Source organism: Microcaecilia unicolor, chromosome 1, assembly GCF_901765095.1.
Source record: "Microcaecilia unicolor chromosome 1, aMicUni1.1, whole genome shotgun sequence".
Taxonomy (NCBI): Eukaryota; Metazoa; Chordata; class Amphibia; order Gymnophiona; family Siphonopidae; genus Microcaecilia; species Microcaecilia unicolor.
Window position 1 is genome coordinate 617,340,303 of NC_044031.1, and position 16,328 is coordinate 617,356,630.

Consider the following 16,328-nt stretch of genomic DNA (forward strand, 5'->3'; position numbering starts at 1 on the left):
GGGTTAGTGACCACTGGGGGGAGTCCGGGGAGGTGATCCCCGATTCCCTCCAGTGGTCATCTGGTCAGTTGGGGCACTTTTGGGACCTGTTCGTGAAAAAAAGGGTCCACAAAATGTGACCCAAAATCGCGGTAAAAACTCCTTTTTTTTTTTTCCGATTATCAGCTAAAGACGCCCATTTCTCCTTGGTCGATAACCATGCCCCAGTTCCGCCTTCACCACACCCCCGTCAACTTTACCCATTTCCGCGACGGATTACAGTTGTTAAAGCCCAAAATGGGCTTTTGATTATACCGATTTGGGCGCCCACGGGAGAAAGACGCCCATCTCCCGATTTGGGTCGCAATATAGGCGTTTTTCTCTTTCGATTATAAGCTGGATATTGTACTCTTGCCGGAATTCTGCGCCAAAAAATTTAAAATTCTGTGCAAAAAAGTTGAAAATTCTGCGCACAAAGTTTGCGAATTCAGCAAAATTCTTCACTCAAAATTTTCAAATTGTTTTGCAGCATCCTCCCCCCCTTTTTTTTTTTAACAACCGCTCCCTTCCCGCCACTCAGCTGACCCCCCCCCCCCCCCCCGGCCTATTCGCCTGACTCTCTGCCCGCTACTGCCCAGCCTACCTGTGCATTCGCTGGTGGTGTAGTGGCCTCTTCGTGGGGCAGGAAAGAACCCCACTTCCTGCCCCACTGCCATCGCTCTCTTGTTGGTGCCATGCTTTTACAAAATGGCTGCCAACACTTCAAGCGGTAGTCTCACAAGACTACCACTTGAAGTCTCGGCGGCCATTTTGAAAAAGCACATCAGCAAGAGAGCAGCGGGGCAGGAAAGAGTGCGTTTTTTTCCTGCCCTCACCCCCCCCCCCCCCCCCCCCCCGAAGAGGCCACTAGACCACCAGGGATTGTACCGGTAGGCCAGGAGGCAACAGGCGGGGAGTCAGCTAAGCGATGTGGCATCCATCCTTTACTGCATCCCATAAGTTCTGTGGGAAAAGGTTGAATTCTGCATGACGGGAGAATCTGCGCACTGCAGTACCGCAGAATTCTGACAGAAGTAACATTCAAAGGGGAAGGGGGTGCTGGGATGAGAGGAGAGGGAGTTGCAGGGCTTCAGCACTCTGTTGCAAGAGGTGAGAAGGAAAGCGGGCTCAGCAGGCTGGTATGATGAACTCTGTGATGTTTGTTTTAAATCAGATGTGAAAATGCTGGGGAGAGCGACTCTGCATTTTCTTTCCACTCAGGGTCAGGTGCACTAAACTTAACGAGCAATTACTGAGCCATTAACGAGCAAGTAGTAAACCCTGGCATGCACTAAAGGCCATTTTCCGACGACGGTAGCAGCTAACGAAAACGGAATGCAGATGAGCAAATTGTGTAGAAACCCCATTGTAATGAGATGCACTAACCTTTTCCGATTGCCTTAACGCTGGAAAATCTAACGAGAGTTCCATATCATCATGCTGATCAATCCATAGACTGGTGGGTTGTGTCCATCTACCAGCAGGTGGAGATAGAGAGCAAACTTTTGCCTCCTTATATGTGGTCATGTGCTGCCGGAAACTCCTCAGTATGTTCTCTATCTCAGCAGGTGGTGGTCACACACAGCAGCAGCTCTGGCTAGGCCTCCAAGCCTAATTTTTAGGTTTTGTTGAGTGCCTGGGGTTGAGGGCTCTTCTTGAGCAAGTGCAAACCTGGTGGCGCCAGGTCCCTCCTTTTCTCCCCCCTCCCGCTGGCTCCGTTAAAAAAAAAAAAAAAAATTTTGAACGTCCTTAAAGGCGTTTATTTCGACGTTTATTTAAACGTTTATTGCAGCTACTCACTGGGACACCAGGTCGTTACAGCTTGGAGCGGAAAGCAGGTAATTTTTACCTTTTTATAGCGGGCAGGGGGTTCCCCGATTGATCTCCACGTGGCCTATGGCGTCGGAGGGCGAGGGCGCAAAGAGTCGCTCCCCGGATCGCTTGGGCGCTTCTAGAGGGGATGCGGGGATCTTAAAGTCTGATTCGCCCTTGTTGGGTGACAGTTTTGTGACCGATGAATGTCCCGGTCCTTCCTCCGGTGTGGCGGTTTTTCCCGCCATAAACGCCCATCCCCCGCTGCTCGCCTCCGCCATCTTGGCCGGCCACGGGCTCGGACGGCTTCTTCTTGGGCCGCCCTTGAGGTGGGAGACATTAATGCCATGAACGCCCTTAATTTGGGCGACGGCACAAAGCGGCTAAAGTTAAGCGCCGTTCTTCCCGCGCGGCTCCTTCGCGGAGTGTCGCGCCGGACGCCATCTTGGATGTGCAGCATGTCTCTCCCCCGCTCTTGCGAGCGCCGGTTGAGGGTGCGTCTAGGGCTGTAGCCCAGGCTGCGGAAGTGCACAGTCTGGGGGGTTTCTCCCCCGAGTTTGTTTTCCTGCTGCATCAGGCCTTCCTTATGCAAAACGCTGCCCCTGCTCCCTCGTCTGGTAAAGAGGTTGAGGCTCCCGGAGGTAAACGCCCTCGGGTTGATTCCCAGGCCTTGGAGGACTTTGTCTCCTCCGATGTAGATGAGGGCAGCGTATCTGAGTTCTCCCAACGGTCCTTTGCGGATTCCTTGGAGGAGACGGATCCCCGCTCGGATGGAGCGGATGACCCCTCTGCAGCGCAGCTCTTTAGCTCAGAGGATTTGCCCAACCTGTTAGTGCAGGCCATGGGCATCTTGAAGATTTCCTCTCCGGAGGACGTCTCTCCCTCAGCCCCTGTTGGCTCTGCCATTATGCTGGGGACGAGGCGCCCGCCTAGAACCTTCCACGTGCATGATGCCATGCACACCTTAATTTCGGCTCAATGGGATGTCCCGGAAGCGAGCCTTAAAGTGGCTAGGGCTATGTCCCGCCTCTATCCTTTGCCTGAAAGTGAACGTGAGGCCTATCTGTGGCCTACCGTGGATTCTTTAATCACTGCGGTGACTAAGAAAACGGCGTTGCCGGTGGAAGGTGGCACGGCCCTAAAGGACGCCCAAGACAGAAGATTGGAGGCGGCCTTAAGGTCGTCCTTTGAGGCGGCTGCTTTAAGTTTGCAGGCCTCAGTTTGCGGCTCCTATGTGGCCAGGGCGTGCCTGACTATGGTGCAGCGGGCTTCCCCCTCGGATCATTCCTTGAGGGCTGATTGGCCGGCCCTGGAATCGGGCTTAGCCTATTTGGCAGACTTGCTGTATGATGTCTTGAGGGCCTCAGCTAAAGGCATGGCTCAGACAATCTCTGCGCGGCGGTGGCTTTGGCTGAAGCATAGGTCTGCTGACCACGCCTCTAAATCCCGCCTGGCTAGATTGCCTTTTAAAGGCAAGCTGCTCTTTGGGGTCGAGCTGGACAAAATCGTGACCGATCTCGGCACGTCTAAGGGCAAGAAGTTACCAGAGGTCAGGGCTCGGGCTAGTACTCGCCCCGGTACCTCCAGAGGACGGTTTCAGGAAGCCCGTCGGTACCGCCCGGGCAGGTCGGGCTCCTCTGCCCCCTCTTCCTTCAAGAGGAACTTCTCCCCCAAGCAGCATTCCTTTCGCAGAGACCGCCGTCCCGGAGGTGCTTCCTCCGGTCCTCCCCCAGGGTCTCGTACCCAATGACGGGGCCTTGGTCCACGCCCCAGTGCAGATTGGAGGACGGCTGTCCTCGTTTCTGGGCGAGTGGACCACAATAACTTCAGACGCTTGGGTGCTGGAAGTCATCAGAGACGGCTACAAGCTAGAGTTCTGCCGACCCTTAAGAGACGGGTTTGTACTCTCTCCCTGCAAGTCTCCAGTCAAAGCTGTGGCAGTGCAGCAGACCTTGGACAACCTGATCCGCCTGGGTGCGGTCGTTCCGGTGCCAGAAAATCAGCTTGGCAAGGGGCGTTACTCCATTTACTTTGTGGTACCAAAGAAAGGAGGTTCTGTCCGGCCTATCCTCGACCTCAAAGGGGTCAATCGGGCCTTGAAAGTTCGGCACTTTCGCATGGAGACTCTCCGCTCTGTTATAGCGGCAGTGAAGGCAGGGGAGTACCTGGCATCCTTGGACATCAAGGAAGCATACTTGCATATTCCCATCTGGCCTCCTCATCAACGCTTTCTGCGTTTTGCAGTCCTGGGCCGACACTTCCAGTTCAGAGCCCTCCCGTTTGGGTTGGCTACTGCTCCGCGGACCTTCTCCAAAGTAATGGTGGTCATCGCGGCCTTCCTGAGGAAGGAAGGAGTACAAGTCCATCCTTATCTGGACGACTGGTTGATCAGAGCCCCCTCTTATGCAGATTGCGGCAAAGCTGTGAACCGGGTGGTTGCTCTTTTGAGCTCCCTGGGGTGGATCATCAACTGGGAGAAAAGCCAGCTGCGCCCAACTCAGTCCCTGGAGTATCTGGGAGTTCGATTCGACACCCAAGTGGGCAGAGTGTTCCTGCCAGACAATCGGATTGTCAAGCTTCAGGCTCAGGTGGACCAGTTCCTAGTAGCCTCTCCTCTTCGAGCTTGGGACTATGTGCAGCTGTTGGGCTCTATGACGGCCACGATGGAAGTAGTGCCCTGGGCCAGGGCTCATATGAGACCACTACAACACTCTCTGCTGCAGCGCTGGACTCCGATGTCGGAGGATTATGCTGTGCGCCTTCCCTTGGACCCAGCAGTGCGCAAGGCGCTGAGCTGGTGGACGCAGACAGACAAGTTGTCTGCAGGAATGCCTCTGGTGACCCCGGAGTGGATTGTCGTCACGACGGACGCCTCTTTGTCGGGCTGGGGAGCCCACTGCTTGGGAAGGACAGCGCAGGGGCTCTGGTCTCCTGCAGAGGCAAAGTGGTCTATCAACCTCCTGGAACTCAGAGCCATTCGGTTGGCGCTTTTGGAGTTCATCCCGGTACTGGCGTTGAAGCCAGTACGGGTCCTGTCGGACAATGCCACGGCTGTGGCCTATGTCAACCGCCAGGGAGGTACCAAGAGCGCCCCTCTAGCCAAGGAGGCCATGAATTTATGCCAGTGGGCAGAAGCGAACCTGGAACAGCTGTCAGCGGCCCACATTGCCGGAGTCATGAATGTCAAGGCGGACTTTCTCAGTCGCCATACCTTGGAGCCCGGAGAGTGGCAGCTATCTGCTCAGGTGTTCTTGGACATCACGAAGCGCTGGGGCCAGCCGAGCCTAGATCTGATGGCGTCATCGGCCAATTGCCAAGTGCCGCGCTTTTTCAGCAGAGGACGGGACCCTCGATCCCTGGGAGTAGATGCTCTTCTCCAACAGTGGCCGACACAAGAGCTTCTCTATGTGTTCCCGCCCTGGCCCATGTTGGGCAGGGTGCTAGACCGGGTGGCAAAGCATCCGGGCCGGATAATCCTGGTGGGTCCGGATTGGCCCAGACGTCCCTGGTATGCGGACTTGATCAGGCTCTCAGTCGACGATCCTCTGCGGCTGCCAGTGGAGCAGGGCCTGTTACATCAGGGTCCCGTGGTGATGGAGGATCCCTCCCCCTTTGGTCTTACGGCCTGGCTATTGAGCGGCAGCGTCTGAGAAAGAAGGGCTTCTCAGACAAGGTCATCGCCACTATGCTGAGAGCGAGGAAGCGCTCTACTTCTACGGCTTACGCCAGGGTTTGGCGTACCTTTGCAGCGTGGTGTGAAGCGGGCTCACTTTCTCCCTTCACTGCTCCAATTTCTTCAGTGTTGGCGTTCCTGCAAGAAGGTCTGGAGAAAGGCCTGTCGCTCAGTTCCCTTAAAGTCCAGGTAGCGGCTCTGGCTTGCTTCAGGGGCCGCCTGAAGGGTGCTTCCCTGGCTTCGCAGCCAGATGTGGTGCGCTTTCTCAAGGGAGTTAATCACCTGCGTCCTCCTCTGCACTCAGTGGTGCCTGCGTGGAATCTCAACCTGGTACTAAGAGCCTTGCAGAAGCCGCCTTTTGAACCCTTGTCGAGGGCATCTCTGAAAGACCTGACGTTGAAAGCAGTCTTTTTGGTGGCTATCACTTCAGCCAGAAGAGTTTCCGAGCTCCAGGCACTCTCATGTCGAGAGCCTTTTCTGCAGTTCACTGAGGCAGGAGTGACTATTCGCACAGTGCCTTCCTTCCTGCCCAAGATTGTTTCTTGCTTCCATGTGAATCAGCAGCTCTGTCTCCCTTCCTTTCGTAGGGAGGACTACCCAGAGGAATTCTCTGCTCTCAAATATCTGAATGTGAGACGAGTTATCATCAGATACTTGGAAGTGACCAATGATTTCCGGAAATCGGATCATCTGTTTGTCCTGTTTGCAGGTCCTCGTAAGGGTCTGCAGGCTGCTAAGCCTACAGTGGCAAGATGGGTCAAGGAAGCCATTGCAGCGGCTTATGTGGCCGCGGGGAAGGTGCCGCCTATCCAGCTGAAGGCTCACTCCACTAGAGATCAGGCGGCCTCGATGGCAGAGGCCGGGTCCGTCTCCTTGGCAGAGATATGCAAGGCGGCAACTTGGGCATCGGCCCATACATTCTCCAAGCATTACCGCTTGACTGTGGCTGCTCGGGCGGAGACCCGGTTTGGAGCTTCAGTGTTGAGGTCAGGGATTTCAATGTCCCGCCCTGGGTGAGTACTGCTTCGGTACATCCCACCAGTCTATGGATTGATCAGCATGATGATATGGAAGGTAAAATTATGTATCATACCTGATAATTTTCTTTCCATTAATCATAGCTGATCAATCCATAGCCCCTCCCAGATATCTGTACTGTTTATATTCTGGTTGAATTTTAGGTTCAAGTTTAGTCTTCAGTTACTTCAGGAGGACTTCGTGTTCAAGTTTTTTCACTTGGATTCTTCAAGAGTTGAGACGAGTTTGTGTTACAGTGAGCTGCTGCATTCCTCTCCCCTCCGTTTTACGGGGCTGGATTGAGATTTTAATTCTGCCGGCACTCCCTCCCGCTTCGTGCGGCTGTAGGGCAGCTTTGTACCCCTCCCGCTTCGGCGGTGTTAGGGTCAGTCAGCTCCTCCCGCGGTTGCGGTTGCAGGATAAGCCAGATCCCCCCGCATCGGCGGGGTGGTGTCCCTCCCCCGCTCCGCGGGGATGAGCTGGACGGATTCCCCTCTCCCACTTGTGTGGGGATGAGCTGGGTTAATTCCCCTCCCCCGTTTCGGCGGTGGTGAGCTGGGCAGAGTGTCCCTTTGTGGGTGTAATTCTCTAAGTGCTGAGTCCTGCGGATGGAGCTTTGATATCAACATACTGAGGAGTTTCCGGCAGCACATGACCACATATAGGGAGGCAAAAGTTTGCTCTCTATCTCCACCTGCTGGTAGATGGACACAACCCACCAGTCTATGGATTGATGAGCTATGATTAATGGAAAGAAAATTATCAGGTATGATACATAATTTTACCGTCTGTACCTGTCGGGGCTGTGTGGGATTGAAATGTTACAAAACTCGGGGGAAAAAAGTGCTTGTCAGGGACGTCCTTTGTGGAGGTGCTTCACTCAGCTGAGAGACCTGGAAGTCTCTCACAGCGCGTTTAGCTCAGCCCCCCCCCCCCCCCCCCCCGAGGTCGTCCTTCATTATATATATAAAAAAAAAAGACGAGCCTTGCCTATGGATGGCCTTTATGGACGTCTTCCCCCCCCCCCCCCCCCCCCGAGATCGTCGCCGCCCATCCCCCTCCCCCCTGCATTGAAATGACAGCTTCCTGCAGCCCCGGCCTCCCCACCATCCGAGGCACCGCCCCCGCCGCCCCCCTTGAGGTTGGCGCTCCGCCCCCCCTCCATCTGCCACCGGGCCAGGCCCTCACAGCACCTCTCACCTCCGTGTGAAGGCGCTGCAGCAGGCAACAGCTGATCGCCTCCCTTCGGACTTCCCTCCTTTCCTCCCTGGCCCGCCCTCGTCTTATGTCAGATGAGGGTGGGCCATTAAGGAAAGGAGGAAAGTCCGAAGGGAGGTGATCAGCTGTTGCCTGCTGCAGCGCATTTACACGGAGGTGAGAGGCGCTGTGAGGGCCTGGCCCGGTGGCAGGTGGAGGGGGGAGAGGCGACGACGACGACCTCAAGGAGGGCAGCGGGGGCGGTGCCTCGGGGTGCCTCGGATGGCGGGGAGGCTGGGGCTGCGGGAAGCTGTCATTTCAATGCAGGGGGGATGGGCGGCGAGCAGCGGCAATCTCGGGGGGGAGGGACGAAGGACGTCCATAAAGGATGTCCATAGGCACAGCTCGTCTTTTTTCATATATATATATATATATATATAGTGAAGGACGTCCATAAAGGACGTTCTTGGCATGCACAGATCAGCCAGCATAACAGTTGGCTGCTCTGCGCATGCTCGACTGGCCGACTGTTTAACGATGGAATAGAGAATGCAAGTGAGGTACAACGAGCAGCTCATTTGCATTCCTATTCCTTGATGCATGCCCGTTCCTTACCAATTCGGTAAGGGAAGGGGTCTAACGATTGTTTAGTGCATCTAGCCCTCAGTTGGCTGCCCATTGCTTGGGAAGAAACAGCTATCTGATTTTTTTCTGAACACTTCATGGTATATAGCAAAACACAGGAGAGGAGGGAGGGGGCTTCAGAAAACAAGGGATAATCAGGCTGTGCACACACTCAGGCTGGCATAGGATATGGGGTGGGAGGGATTTGTTCCTTTCTAGTTCACAGTTGAGATGGGAGGGATGTGAGGGATATTGTTGAAATCTCTGTGTTTGTCTCTCATATGCTTGTCTGTGTTTTGAATGAGCCACTGCTTTTTCATCTTAAAGCTGAAATGGTTTAAGGACAGAGAAAAACAAACTGTGGAGGGCTGGGCTTAAGGTTTATTTTTCTCTTCGTGTAAAGCCTGAAACATTCTTTTGTTCCTGAGAGAAAGCAGACTGCCGATCACACAGAAAAAAAAAAGTCTGCACCTTTAATTGAAAAAATACATTTAAAAAATGGTTTAAGTGTTGTAAAAAATAAAATGTGCACGCTCCTCCAAGGCTGCATGGATCGGTGTTGGATTATTGACATCACTTCCCATCATGTGACTCATTCAAGATGACAGTGAATAGTGTGAAACAGGAAGTACCCATAGGGGTGCGGCCTTTGCAGATATGATGTCATTTCCTGTGACATCACCAAAATGGGTGGTGGTGTACAAAAGGGATGGAGCTTGGGCGGAACTACAGCATCACATTTGTAACACAACATAGTCTATGGCAGCAGATAAAGACCTGTACAGTCCATCCAGTCTGCCCAACAAGAAAAACTCATTACACATGATATGTATACTTCATATGTATGAAAAAAATAGGGGGTAGACCAAATGTCTGTCCAAACAGTAGGTTTATTCAAAAATCAATACCGAAAGCACAATTCCAAAGACTTGACACTGTCCTGTTCCGGTGATTGGTGAGCCCTTAGGTTCCCTGAGGCCCGGTGAGACCTCAGAGGACCGCCACGCACCCCGAATCTTCACCCGCGGCGACCGCCGTTCACCGAGGGTTGAGCCCCCAGCTGCAGGCGGCCAGCAGGACTGCTGGAACCGCGGGGTGACGGCCGGCCTGGCTGGTAGTCAGCAACACAGTCTCTGAAGGGCAGCTAGCAAGGACGGCTAGCACTGAAGAGGAACACAATCCCTGAAGGTGGCTAGCAAGGACGGCTAGCTGGAAGAGGAACACAGTCTCTGAAGGTGGCTAGCAAGGACGGCTAGCACTGAAGATGGACCCAGTCTCTGAAGGTGGCTAGCAAGGACGGCTAGCACTGAAGATGGACCCAGTCTCTGAAGGCAGCTAGCAAGGACGGCTAGCACTGAAGATGGACCCAGTCTCTGAAGGTGGCTAGCAAGGACGGCTAGCACTGAAGATGGACCCAGTCTCTGAAGGTGGCTAGCAAGGACGGCTAGCACTGAAGATGAACACAGTCTCTGAAGAGCAGCACTCCGAGATCCACTGTGTCGGCTTCTGACATCTGAAACGGAAGCACTGAACCCTTCCAGTTCCGTGGTTTAAATCTCCCGCCAGTCCGCCCCTTCCCTGGAAGAGGAGCCAATCCCCCCGGCCCTAGCAGGCAAGGGGCGCCTGGATTGGCCGGCCTGCCCTGCAGGTGGAGTCTCAGTTTCGGTGCGCCAATCCAGCGCGAGTAGGCGGAGCTTCCTCGCTGGTCCGCTCCGGGCCAGGGAGACGTCGACGCCGGCGCCACCATCTTGGCCGGCGTTCGTTCCAGCGGGTCGCCGGCCTCGGTCCGACCTGCGGTAGCGTCGGCTCCATCGGCGGTCCGTCTCTACCGCCCTGGACCCCGCGGGGCCCGACGACCATCGCTCCCCCCCCGCGGGAGCACAGGTAGGGGCCTGGGACAGGACAGACACAGTCCTGCGTTTCGGTGTTAAACACGCCTGCTTCAGGAGTCAAACACGATATCTCAGCCACTGATGACAGAAACACATAAATCAGGCTGATTATCTGTGTGTCATTCCTCCTGAAGAAGAAAACAAAACGAGGCGGACCGTTGTCGAGGATTTTAGACTCTTTGTGGCAGCGTTTGGGGGATGTTTATGAAAAACACTTTATTTTAAGTTAAGTGATTCGGTTTTTTTGCTATGCACAGTGAGGTTCTAAATATTTATATTTTTTAGTTATAAGGAACAATGATAGTGAAATGACTGCATTATTTTGAAAGTTTAATAGCATCTTTTTTTACAACAGTGTTTTTTCTCCGATTGGGGAGTTGTTTTCACTGTTGCTTTTTTGGTGCCCTAATGGGAAACCAGTGATTAGAGCCATTGTGAATGGTCATCTATGTGGACCTTCTATGGCAGTTGAGATTTTGTTTGTTTAAAATTGATACTCAGATGGCAGTCTTTTCCTTCGTTGTTCAGAACAAAATAACTTTTTTGGATTAAATTTTAACTGCTAGACTCTTGAACATTCTTCTAACATTTGGAGATCCCTTCTCATTGTTTCTACTCCCTCCAAGGTATCCACTCTATTGGTTATCTTTGTGTTGTCCGCAAAAAGGCAAACCTTTCCTTCCAACCCTTCAGCAATATCTCACAAATATATTAAACAGAATCGGCCCCAGCACCGGCCCCTGAGGAATGCTATTACTTACTTTCCTTTCCTCCGAGCGGATTCCATTTACCACCACCCTCTGCCACCTGTCGGTCAACCAGTTTCCTATCCAGTTCAGCCCTCTCAGCTTATTAATGAGTTTTCTATGAAGGACCGTGTCAAAGGCTTTGATGAAATCCATCTAGCGCACATCTTTCATCCAGTTCTTTGGTCAGTCACCCAGTAAAAGAAGTCAATAAGATTCATTTGGCAGGACTTCCCTTTGGTAAAGCTGTGTTGCCTTGGATCCTGTAACCCATTGGCTTTTAGAAAATTAACTATCCTTTCCTTAAGCAGCGACTCCATTATTTTTCCTACCACCGACGTGAGATTTACTGGCCTGTAGTTTCCCACTTCTCCCTTTCTCCACTTTTATGAAGAGGGACCACATCCGCTCATCTCCAATCCCGCGGAACTTCTCAGAACACTCCTATTAAAAAAATCATAATTAGACATCATGATTCTAAATATTACTTTGGTTCATGTATACATACATAATAAAGACAGTTTCCAAGTGTCATTTACCCAAATAAAAGTGCATTCTGCTAGTTCTTTAAGTTTGTGTGACTATCAAGATCTACTGTTTTGCTTTGATTTATGCTGCTCTTTGCTGCCCTTCCTGAAGCTGCCATCCTAGACAACTACCTAGTCTGCCTAATAGTTAAGCTGACCCTGGTCCTCATAATCTAGTCACCTAGACGTAGGCACGTTTTCAGCTAAATACATAGGTACCTATGTGTGAACCTAAGTGAGCATAATTTAAACTGATGAATAAGTGCTAGGTTTCTTATACAAACACATTATCGCTGTTTTTTTTGTAAACTCATTTTTTCATGTTATTTCTCCTCAGCCTCATTGCTAAAGCTGTGGTATAGAGAACTAGAAGAACCTCTTATCCCCCATGAGTTCTATGAAGAGTGCATCACCCACTATGAGAATCCTGAGGCAGCCATCTCTGTTGTCCACTCTCTGCCTAGGATCAACAAGATGGTACTCTGCTACCTCATTCGTTTTCTACAGGTAAAACATTTGGGTCTTATTTTCTGTCTAGGTGGCAACTTGGTCAGCTCAGAGCAGGACATAGCCCTGGATGTACAGCCATGTTCCAGCTGTAATTTTGGGTGTATATACTGTAAAAGGTGGGGGGGGGGGGGGGGTCTGCTTCCTCCTGTTGGGTGAAGCCAGCCTGCGGGGCTCCCAGGACAGAATGCTGCTGATACTGGGACTCAGGGCCAAAGTATTTTATTATCAAGGCAATTTCATACTAAAAATCATAATATATTCTTCACAAAAAGCACAGCCCTCTTAATATAGTCTTCAAAAGAAAAAGTTACAGTCCTCATAAGATAATCTTCAAAAGAAAAAAAGGTACAGTCCATGTCCCAGAATCCCTCAGCAAACGCTCAGCTGCTCAAGACCTCAGGTCTTCTATTAGGGCATTAGCTTTCCCTCCCCCCTCCTTCAGAAGGGTTTAGTAAGAGTTCAGCACACTTCCAATATAGCACAACAGTTCAGAACAAATCTTCATGGACAGTCTTTGCACATCAAACCAATACCACAAATCACCTGCCTTTTCACAGCACAGAGAGGAACCCTGTAAGGAGCAGGGTTGGCAGTTTCTCCCACCTTTCAGCACCACGCCCGTTGTGGCCGCCTCCACTGCCTTCAAGTGCTGGGCAGGGCAACCTTTGAATTCTCCCACTCCATGGTAGCTGGCTCCTCTCCCTTAGGCAGCTCTAGTGACAGGCTACTTCCTTCCTCCACATACTCCATGGAATCTCTCTCTCCATTCGTCTCCCCTCTCTCCTTGTGACTGAGAGTCTCCAGGAAATCTGCTCTCCCCTTCTCACTGCTGGGGGTGGGGAAATTATATACTGATGGCGAAGCCAGGGAAACTGAGCTTCATCCTTCCCTCTAGTGGGGAAGGGAGTAACAGGCTCACCCTGCCTCGAGCCATTGCTCCCCCTGCTGGGGCTGGGAATCCATTCCATTTTTTTAGGACTACTCTCTTCTCTCATTCTTGCAAGGACTTCTGGGACCCGTAGTTCTGAGCTCAACTGCTTCACAGGGGAATCTCTGGGGCTTGCCTTGTCACAATACATACTTCATAGTTGCTTTCAACTAAACAGTATCCTAATAATATACAATAATTATTTCTCAAGAAAAGGCATTCATGTAGGTCACATGACCACCACACAAGAGGCTGCTCTCTCACTAGGTTGACCCTCCACTCTTTTTATTACTTTTGCATAGTCACAGGAGCAGGCTGCCAGATATATACTATATAATAAAACACACCTCCAACATTCTGAAGCTGACTGCATGGCTGAGGCATTCCTGCTCTCTGTATCCATCTCCTGAATTGACATCAAGTACTTCCGGGTTTGTCACAAGCAGAAGTGACCAACCACACGAGTTTTCTCGGCTTCAGAATGTTGGAGGTGCATTCTATTAAATAGGATTGGTCAGTTCCTTGAAGCACAGCCAGAGCTCAGCGTCCTGCACAGTAACGATCAGACACCAGAAAGAGAAGGGGTGGGCCTGACTCCAGAGAGAGGGAGGGAGGGGGGCCCTGACACCAGAGAGGGGGGAAGGTATCTCTGTCACATACACACACACACTCTCTCTCTCTCTCACAGTCAATGTTTTTCTCTCACTCTCACACACTGTCTCTCACACACTCTATGTCTCACACTGTATCACATTCACTCTCTATGTGTCACACAGTCACTCACACACTCTCTTGGTCTCATACATTCAGTCTCACAGAGAGTCTGTGTCTCACACACACTCTCTCTCTCTCGCACACACTGTATCTGTGTGAAACACAGTCTCTCTCTCTCTCTCACACTGTCTCTCACATACGCACTTGCACACACTCTCATTCTCACACACACACTCGCACCCAGACTCACTCTCTCTCACACACACTCACACATTCACTCTCTCTCTCACACACACAGTCACTCTCACATACACTCTCTCAAACATACACACTCCAAGGAAAACCTTCTAACGTCCGTTTCATTTGTGTCAGAAACGGGCCTTTTTTACTAGTTTTTTCATATTTTATACCACATTTTTTGAGAAAAAAGTTTCTTCATTTGATTTTTGTGAAAGGAAAGGTGGGAGGTTAACCAGTGGCTGAACTTCATTTGATTTTTGCCTCATAAATTTTCCTCACAGTGTCCAAAAATTAGGCCAGCAGCTTCAAGTGCTATAGAGAGGTACAACATTAGATTTCCATAACTAATCATCACATCTGGGGCAAAGCTACAATACTTCTAGCTGTGACATCTATGCAAAGATAGTAATTTAGGCCCAGAAAGATGAGCAGTTTTCCTATCCAGTATGCTAAGTCCAGCTTAAACCACAGACCTCAGCCTCTAACTCTTCACTTGAATAAAAGGCCCGGATGCAGCCAAGCTGGGTTGGGGAGCTCTTGTAGATGAATTTCTCTCCCAGAGAATGTGCTCTGCTCACAAGTAATGTCACCAGGTAAACTTCGTAGAGGTAAAGGCAATTTGGAATGCTGTAAGGGTTTTCAGAGATTGGCTGCCCAACAAGGCTAGCCTGATTGAAATAAACAACTAGGTGGCCATATATTTTGTAAACAAGTAGGGAAGAAAAGGGTGTGTTGGGAGATTGTCAAAATGTGGAAATGGGCCCTTTCTCATGGAATGTCACTCAGGGCTACATATCTGGTAGGCAAGGACAACATCCTGACAGACAAACTGATTCGAATCCTTCCTCATAAGTGGTCTTTGGATGATGACATCATCTGCAAGATGTTTTTTGAGAGTGGGACACCCTTTCGATAGATCTTTATGCCACTTCATTCAATAAGAAAGTACCTCAGTTCTGCTCTAGGATGGGGACACATAACAGACTAGCCTTGGATGCCTTCATTGAGGAGAAAGTTTCCTGTATGCATATCCTCCAATTCTTCTGATATTTATTTATTGCATTTGTATCCCACATTTTCCCACCATATGGCAGGTTCAATGTGGCTTACATATTCCTGAAAAGGCGGTTAAAAAATTTAGATTTGTAGAAGTCTAGTACATAATACAGAAGTACAATAAACGCTTAGGTTGATATATTAGCATATTGTGAGAGAGGTTAATATTATAGTTTTCCATTTCTGAACTTTTCGTGATGTAAGTTGGTGTGGGATTAGGCAGTTCTCCGAGGACAAGCAGGCTGCTTGTTCTCACGACTGGGGTGACGTCCGCGGCAGCCCCCACCAACCGGAAGAAGCTTTGCGGGCGGTCTGCACGCAGGGCATGCCCACCGCGCATGCGCGGCCATCTTCCCGCCCGTGCGTGACTGTTCCCGCCAGTCTTTTCTTTTCCGCGCCTGGAGAGAGACGTGTTCACCTCTCTCTCTTCCTCAGCCCCGGAAAACCGTCGCGTTGTTCGCGAACCTTCTTTTTTCTTTCGTTATTTTCGTTGCGCGTTCCTCTACAAAAATTTTTTCTGTAAAAAAAAAAAAAAAAAGAGAGAACGCGCTGTACTTTTCCCTCGTTTTCTAGCGGGGGCGTCGCGTTGCGGCCTTGTGGCCGCACGGTCGAGTTGTTTTTCGAGGTGTGATTTTACCGACACCATCGACGACTTTGATTTCGCCGACGCGATTTTTCCGTCGATGTCCTCGAAGGTCCCGAGTGGATTTAAGAAGTGTGGTCAGTGCGGCCGGCCTATCTCGCAGACCAACACTCACGCTTGGTGCCTCCAGTGCCTCGGGCCGGAGCACGATACCAAGTCGTGTACTTTGTGTCTTGGTCTCCGGAAACGGACTCAAGTTGCGAGGCAAGTTCTTCGGGACCGTCTTTTTGGAACTTGCGCCGGCCCCTCGACGTCGACCTCGACGGCATCGGTATCGACTGCTAGTTCTTCGGTACCGGTATCGATGTCCGCGAAATCGGCACCGATGGCATCGACCCCAGGAGCACAGGTCCCGTCGGCCCGCCGGTCCTCCGGTGACGGTAGGGGTGAGAGGCTGCGTGGGCAATCAGCCCCGGTCACTCCCTCTGCCCATGGCCCTCGGGACTGAACCCTGTCTGACCCGGTCCCTCGAGACCGAGGGGGATCGACCTCCTCCTCCTCCATTCCACCTAGCGCCGATGATGGGCATCGCAAGAAAACAAAGAAGCACCGTCATCGGTCGCCATCGATGCATCTGGCCCCCGGCGCCGGAGAGGAGTCGACGCCGAGTCAGCGTCGAGAGGAGAGGTCCCCCTCTGTAGTAGAGGTACCGACGTGTCAGGGTCCCAGCACTTCGGTGCAGTCTCCTGGACCCGAGCAGTTTCCGGCACCGACGCCTCTACCGGCCCCCC

The 16,328-nt window shown here is 51.6% G+C and overlaps 1 protein-coding gene across 1 annotated transcript in view; it reads left to right on the forward strand.

Moving 5' to 3' along the window:
- The window catches only part of ARHGAP39 (Rho GTPase activating protein 39), a 503,675-nt gene that overhangs the window by 424,709 nt on the left and 62,638 nt on the right, over positions 1–16,328 (forward strand). Inside the window, exon 9 of the mRNA XM_030219972.1 lies at positions 11,844–12,013. Within this exon, the coding sequence (XP_030075832.1) occupies positions 11,844–12,013 (170 nt within the window). The remainder of the gene's footprint in view (positions 1–11,843; positions 12,014–16,328) is intronic.